At 39.7% G+C, this 7,314-nt stretch overlaps 1 protein-coding gene across 1 annotated transcript; it reads right to left on the reverse strand.

Moving 5' to 3' along the window:
* Positions 1-3,203, reverse strand: LOC133711309 (DNA topoisomerase 1-like). Its single transcript, XM_062137450.1, has 5 exons — positions 3,141-3,203; positions 980-1,069; positions 624-692; positions 466-527; positions 1-151 (listed from the first exon to the last, which is right to left on the reverse strand). The coding sequence occupies exons 1-5, from the start codon at positions 3,201-3,203 to the stop codon at positions 1-3; spliced, it is 435 nt and encodes a 144-aa protein (XP_061993434.1).
* Positions 3,204-7,314: the final 4,111 nt, after the last annotated feature.

A 7,314-nucleotide genomic window follows, 5' to 3' on the forward strand; every position in this document is an offset into this window, starting at 1 on the left:
TTACATCCTACACCATGCAATAGTGATTCTAGGATCAATCAATGTGGCTGTTGGCAATTTATTCACTATTTCAATGTCCTCATTCTGACTGATAATAATCCTTTTGATACTTGCAATCCGATTAGTCATTTGTGCTATCTTCCGCTCTAACCTGTATTAAAATGAAAAATTGCAATGAGCCACCATAGCATCCACACAAGATGGAAAGTTGGTGCAAATTAGAGAAGCAAACAAATGAAATTACTCTTCCCGGGCCGAGTCTCTCTTTCGTTTTCCATAAGATCTGTCGCTGGGGACTCTTCTTCTTCTACCCCGTCCAATTATGCTTTCAGCTCTGTCAAAATGTCCTACATCCCAAACAGAAATGGACATGCATTTCAATCAACAATATTATTAGGTTTTCACGCATGAGCACCAGATAAATTTTCATGCATTACCAGAAGCTCCTAAATCTTCAGCATTAACCTAGGGGTTTGTTCACTATCAGTCTTTGAGATACTGCGCAGATGATTACAAGTGACAGCAACCTGCAAAGTGAAATGGCAACAGTTAAGCATCTATCCCGCAAAATTGAGAGACCAGTAGAACCAGCTGGTCAGTGCAAATTCTCCAGGGATTCTTACCTCCTTGTTTGCACGGGCATAAACATCAAGTTTCTCTGAAACATCTCCCTCTAAAGTCCCCTTGCTCAACTGCCATAAGAACAAAGAGAAAAGGAATATTAAGAATCACTATAACATGAGACTGAAAACAGGTAGATGGCAAGGAAGGGCATGGCCACAAGAAACTAAAGAAGACAATCAGATTGGTAAAGGTGTTATAAGTCATGGACTATCTAAGATCTCCCATATTAATGTACGTCAATACTAAAATATTCAAAGAGGTTACTGTTTTTATTTCGTCTTCCATTACCTTAATTACCATTTTTAAGCATGAGATCCTAAGGATGCCAATAAGTCCCAGATAATTAAGGTCATACCTGAAGCTCACCGATCTTCTCCATTAAGCTATCAAATTGTGCACTATAAGATTCTGTGATATTGTGCTTATGACTAGAGATGATATCAACCTGAAACATAATATGTCTTCGTTAGATAGCGTGATGAGAAAAAGAGGTGATAATCTCGCCATATGGCACAAGGCTTCTCACAAAACGCCCTGGAATCGACTACGAGAAGACATATTCTCTCGTAATGGATGTCATTACACTCCACTACCTTGTCAGTTTGGTAGTTTCCAAATAACTGAACATGCAGCTTACGAACGTGGTTACTACGTATCTCTATGGGGATCTAGATACGGAATATAATGAAGGTTCTTGTGGACTTTATTTACCCAAATCAAGTGGCTCTTGACCACGGAGCGCGTTTGCAATGAGGGTGAAACGTTCACTAAAGTGACTACTTGATTGGGAAGGGATATGATGAACTATGCCCCTGCGTTTTCATGACAAGTTCTGGATTTGCAATTGTCACAGTTTATGTTGATAAACATAATTGGAACCCTTGAGAGTTAAGGGAAACCGCTGAACACCTGAAATCCGAGTTTGAGATGAAGGACCTTGGGAGAACACGATTTTGTCTAGATTTAGAATCTGAATACCGTGTCAATAAATGCTTTGCATTTTGATAAAGTCAAAGATGCACTCCCATGGTCGTCTGTAGTCTTGACCCTAAGAGGGATACGTTTCGTCCGAGGGATGATGACGAAGACGTGTTAATTGGCAGAAGTGTCTTACCTAAGTGCAATAGGTGCATTAATGTACTTAACACAATACAAGACCGGACACCTCATTTGTTATGAACTTGTTGGCTAGATGTAGCCCTGCGCCAACGCAACGCCATTGGACTGGATATATAAAGACAATCTTTCGTTACTTAAAATGTATGATAGATATGGACTTGTTTTATCCCTACAGAGAGAAAAGAAATAACGGAAGTGTGGGATCAGACTCCACAAGGCAAAACGCCACTGTCCGTGCCCCTCCTCCCCTCCATCAAAATGACAACGATGTCTTGATGGGTTTTGCTGATGCAGGGTATCTCTCTGACCCTCACAAAGGTCGCTCCCAAACAGGTTATGTCTTTACCATGGGAAGCACTGCGATATCTTGGAGGTCTACAAAGCATACCCTTGTTGCTACTTCCTCAAATCATGCAGAGATTATTGCTCTACATGAACCTGTGCGAGAATGCATATGGCTAAGGTCTATAGTTAGACACATTCGAGGAACTTGTGGTTTGAAGTCTACCACAGATGAACCTACATGCATTTATGAAGATAATGCAGTTTGTATTGAGCAAATGAAGTTAGGCTTCATCAAGGGTGACAACACCAAGCATATATCGCCTAAGTTCTTTTACAATCAGCAACAACAGGCACTTCTAAATATTGAAGTGAACCAAATCCGATCTGAGGATAATGTAGCGGACTTATTTACTAAGTCGTTACCAAAATCCACCTTCGAGAAACATGTGAAGAGCATCGGATTAAGGAAGTTATCCGAACTCCCATGATTGTAGCAATCAGGGGGAGATATGGACATCAGGGGGAGGTATGATGTCTACATGTTAGATCTCGAAGAGTGAATGACGTGTTGTGCTCTTTTTGTCCTTCGACCAGGGTTATTTTTTTCCCACAGGGTTTTTGTTACCTAGCAAGGTTTTTAACGAGGCAACAATCAAAGCGTCATTGCCAAGTTTGAGCGGCACAAGGGGGAGTGTTGAAGGATGTCGACATAATGTGTGCCTCTACAAACTAGGGTTTAGAGTTGTAATAGGAAAGTGCTCTAGGTATTCAATTGTATTCGGATTCTATTACCTTTTGTATACCTTGTAACTCCCTATTTAAAGGGCTCCTATTATCAATAATAAACATAATTACAATTCTCCTACAACAATACCGATATTTAGTGTATGACTAGCTCATTTATTTCTTAATTGACTGTCTTTCACCTCCTTGGTGTCAGAAGGACAAAGGAAACAAGAAAGTAGGAATCGCTACAACAAGGGGATGATGACATAAGTTTAAGACTATATAAGGCAAAGATATGTGACAAATTTTTTTTCCCAACATGTACAATTTAGCATAGCCAAAAGTACAAGGTTCAAAATCAGTGATGGCAGCACTAAGTCACTTACTATTTTATCCAATGTGTCAGACACATTGTATGCACGCAATACTTCAGCTCTAAGGCCGGGCATCAGTGCCTTTAAATGTGCATTCAATTTACGGGTGTCCAACTTGTCAAACAGTTCGTCCCTGCTCACTTCCCTGAAGCATTCAATTTAAGGACCATAATGAATTAATGATTATATTGTCCATGATAATTATTGTGGGGCGGCCTGTAGTTCATAGCAATTTGGTAACCAATTTCTTCCTTCTCAATTACACCGAACTTTATATCTACTAGCCTTCCTGCACGCGCTATCGCGCGTGCGGAAGTGCGGCTGAATGCTTTCTCAACTTCCTTTCACCTTCTAGGTCATCCCAAGCCAACTGGACAGCAGCTTTGATTCGACTCTGGTCTGAAACTTGCTTCATCAATCATCCATTTCTCGCCTATCCCATTGCTTTTCATGTACCAACTCTTTAATTATAGCCTGAGAATGATGTAGTTCTATTTTCAATGCTTTTACCATATATTAGATGCAAAATAAACAATCAATGCAAAATCCAACAGAACATGCATATGCTATAAATATGAAAACAGAAAATCATATCTTGTTTCCCGACTCCCCCCTACTACTCATTCAGGTCAAAACATTGTAGTTGCATATCAAGTGATCACTCAAAAGGGAAGTTTTGTGTGACTCAACAGGTGAGGACTCATGGTTTCAAATCACTACATTTGAAAGCATAAACATGAACAAACAGGTGAGGACTCATGGTTTCAGATCCCAAACTGGTGAAAATGGAGCATGGTTGAAGTCTAAACCTCTCAAATCTAACAAACATAAAATACCAAAATATAATTAGTAGCTAGCTTCCTGATTATATATATGTTCACCTTACCCCAGTTATCATACTTGAGTAATTATTAAGTCATGAATCAACATATATACAACAAATGGACATCCTATAACCCCAACAAAAAATAAGTGATTAACGGTTCAAATTCCATGGATCACTTTAGTCGTAGTTCACTTACACAGCACTTGGGAAAAAACAATTGGCAAGAACTAAAAGAAAAATTACCACACATCGACTCTAGATGACTGTTCTGATTTTGGCTTCTGAATGGGTTTTACAATGCTAAAAGAGTGGATTTCTGTTTCAAATTGTAATTGAAATAGGATACTTTTATTGAGACTGTAATTTGATATGAATTCTAATACAAAATCATAGCATGTTTGTTTGTGGCTGAAGTAAACTTAATTCCTCAAACCATTCTAATACTCTGTTCTATCAGCACAAATCAACGTTTCACTCCTTTATATTTTTTCATTTACACAACTATCCAGACGTTCAACATGTACAAACTATAAAGCTAATCTTGCATAGCACATGAAATGGGACAGAAAACTTAAATTTCGAAAGCAAAATTAGACAGATCAAATTCCCAAGATGACCAAATTCCATCAAAATCTTGACAAACAAACAAACTTGGGTATCACCCAGAATCAATCCATGTAACTGAGAAAAATGAACTATGGATGAAGATTGAGCAAAAGAAAAGACTAAAAAGAGTCTTACAAAGTATTGGCGAACTGAATATTAGCTTCAAGCTCCTTAAGCGAATCCTTGAAAGATTTTCGGTTTTTTTTTACTCCTCAATCACTCTTTCACCTAATCTCTCCCATCAAAAACCTTAATCATCAATCTCCAATACCCAAAACCCAGAATTATTCAACCCAACCTTGTGTCGGGTAATTTCGATCAAAGCGAATCCAAATCCAGACTCTTCCTCTTCATCTTCTTTTCCTTTCCCTCCTCTACATCTTCTTTCCTCCCGTCTCCTTTTTTCTGCATTTACTTTGCTAACCCCCCTTGCTGTCTTTCACGTTTGCCAAACCAAGGTCAATTTCGGAAGTTCGAAAGTTTCCTCAAGATGAACAGTAAACGGCTGCTCGCTTTATTAATAGAGATAAAGGCCTAATGTCCAACTAAAATGGTCGCAAGCACTACATCATGCATTGTCAATACAAGGAAAAATTGAAAAAGATAAGCAATGATATCGCAACTGAAATGAGTAAAGCTAGCGAGTGTTGATATCATAAGGTATGTTTCATCAAGTCTCCATATCAAACACGACAGGCCAAAACAAGAAAATAGCTAGTTAGACCTCTATAAAAGGGTGACTGTTTAGTTAAAGATATAATTCCTTGCACAAACTAATAAACACTTGCTGTATCGGGAAAAAAAAAATCATCCATAGAGTACATAACGTTTCAGTCATTCTAAACAAGTGGCTCTATGCCAGCAATAAATCCCTATCATCTTTTGGTAGGGCGATGTGGGCTGTGTCCCGGTATGCACACTCTGTGTGCCTTGTCTGGCCTAGCGAGGCGGCGAGCTATTTGCTTGATCAAATGGACGCAACCTCCTAGTGGCAGGATGAAATTGAGTGTCGACGCCGGATTTATTTCCATGCGGCAACGTACATAGTCGGAAAGCTGTGCTATTTGTAATGATGCTTCTTCGTGATAGAGTTATCTTTCCGGTATGTCACCGCTATGTCAAAGCAAATGGAGTAGCCATTCGTGCACTCTTTGCTAATTGGTGCTTGTTAGAATACATAGGTTTTGTGGAGAATCCTGGTATTATTTCAGGATGTTCTCTTTATGCTTATTGTAATTTGGGGTTCAGGCTCTACGTCCCCCCCCTGTATTCTGCAATTTCATTAATCAAGGCTTGAGGGCAGCCGCACCAGCCCCCTTTCAAAAAAAAAAAAAAAACTTCCATACCTCAAGTTTGAAAAATATCAGAATGGTATTTGAGATTCTAACCCCGACCGAATATTCGTACTTGGATCTGTTAGCTCTGTTACGAAGGTAAGTGGCATAATTTGAAAGATATTTTTGTCCTTTCATGTCTTAATCCATTTTTTTCTCTCTAAACATATTTTTCCTCTCTAAACATCTTGCTTCTTAGCATGGAACCCCCATGTGTAGAGTTGAATCCCAATTCCCACCAGTTTGTGGCTAGCAAGTTTAAGGGGCCTTTAGGTTCTTTTGCCTGTGGCGGGGGATTAGTCTAGCTTTGTTGGGATATCCTCATGGATCTTGGTTCTTATACTGACTGGGTGAGTGTGTTACTAACTTATTAACGTAACCGAGGTGACTTGCTACCTCACTCTCAATAAAAAAAAAACATCTTGCTTCAGGTGCCGCTTCCTTCTGAGAAGACGAAGAAGAAGACTTAGCAGACCTAGTGCTCTTAGCTGGTGTTGCGTAGGCACAGTGGGCGGCTTTAATGTTCCGGTCTTGGGCGGTGGAGCTCTTGTTAGGGGAGAAAGGATGAGGGTGGAGAGAAAAATAGGAGAGTGAGACTAAAGAAGCAGCCATGGAGTTGGGAAACTTCGAGGCTTGGAGAAGGAGGGGATAAGTAGCGAGTGAAGTGGCCAAGTGGGTTTAGAAGCAGGGAAAAAAAATGACTTGTTTACCCTTGATTCCTTATCCGCACCTAGGAGCAACCAAGGCAAAATGGCCACTAGGAACTTTTAATTAACAATACCACATTCATTGTCAATGCTGTTCTTGAAACCCATGAATCCAAGTTCGAAAGTGATTTGTAAGAACACCACTAGCACCAATTTTTCCACTAAGAGTACGTACTATTTCTGATTCCCTCATTGTTAAGTTTCACAGAATTCTCATTAGGCTTAATCCAAGCAAATGTGTTTTATTTTAGTATGAAAAAAACAGAATTCATTTACTTTTCAAACAGTCATTGATCGATGAAATCCTAAGTCGTAGTACAAAGACTCAAAGAGCTAGACAATTCTATGACTATAGCAGTTAGCTGCTTGATTAAAGGTGATTCTACTATACTGGTCTCCTCTAAATGTCTCTTTTGCACAGCAAAGTGTATTGCTTTCATGTCATCCATAGCAACAGCACCAACATCAGCCTTATTCTTACATAGAAAATTCACCACTTCTGTTTGCCCAGCCCATGCAGCTAAATATAGTGGAGTTCTGGAGTGCTTAGCTCTGCCATCAACCTTCAAAGGGTCGGAGCTAACAATCACCTAAGCTTCACTCAGGTCGCCAGACCTCACCGCCGTATGAAGATCTTCTTCTTCTTCTCCTCTTCCTCCACCGCCTCCTCTGCCAGTCGTACCCTTCCGTCGATTTCCCATCGTTTTAAGACA

Source organism: Rosa rugosa, chromosome 5 (assembly GCF_958449725.1).
Source record: "Rosa rugosa chromosome 5, drRosRugo1.1, whole genome shotgun sequence".
Lineage (NCBI taxonomy): Eukaryota > Viridiplantae > Streptophyta > Magnoliopsida > Rosales > Rosaceae > Rosa > Rosa rugosa.

What these genes read in the sequence shown, in the direction of transcription:
- LOC133711309 (XM_062137450.1), bottom strand. Translation starts at nt 3,203, where the DNA reads ATGCCCGGCCTTAGAGCTGAAGTATTGCGTGCATACAATGTGTCTGAC. An exon ending in AGAAGATCGGTGAGCTTCAG is followed by an intron (nt 693 to 979) that starts GTATGACCTTAA and finishes TTCTTATGGCAG; the next exon opens with TTGAGCAAGGGGACTTTAGA. An exon ending in ATGCCCGTGCAAACAAGGAG is followed by an intron (nt 528 to 623) that starts GTAAGAATCCCT and finishes TTCACTTTGCAG; the next exon opens with GTTGCTGTCACTTGTAATCA.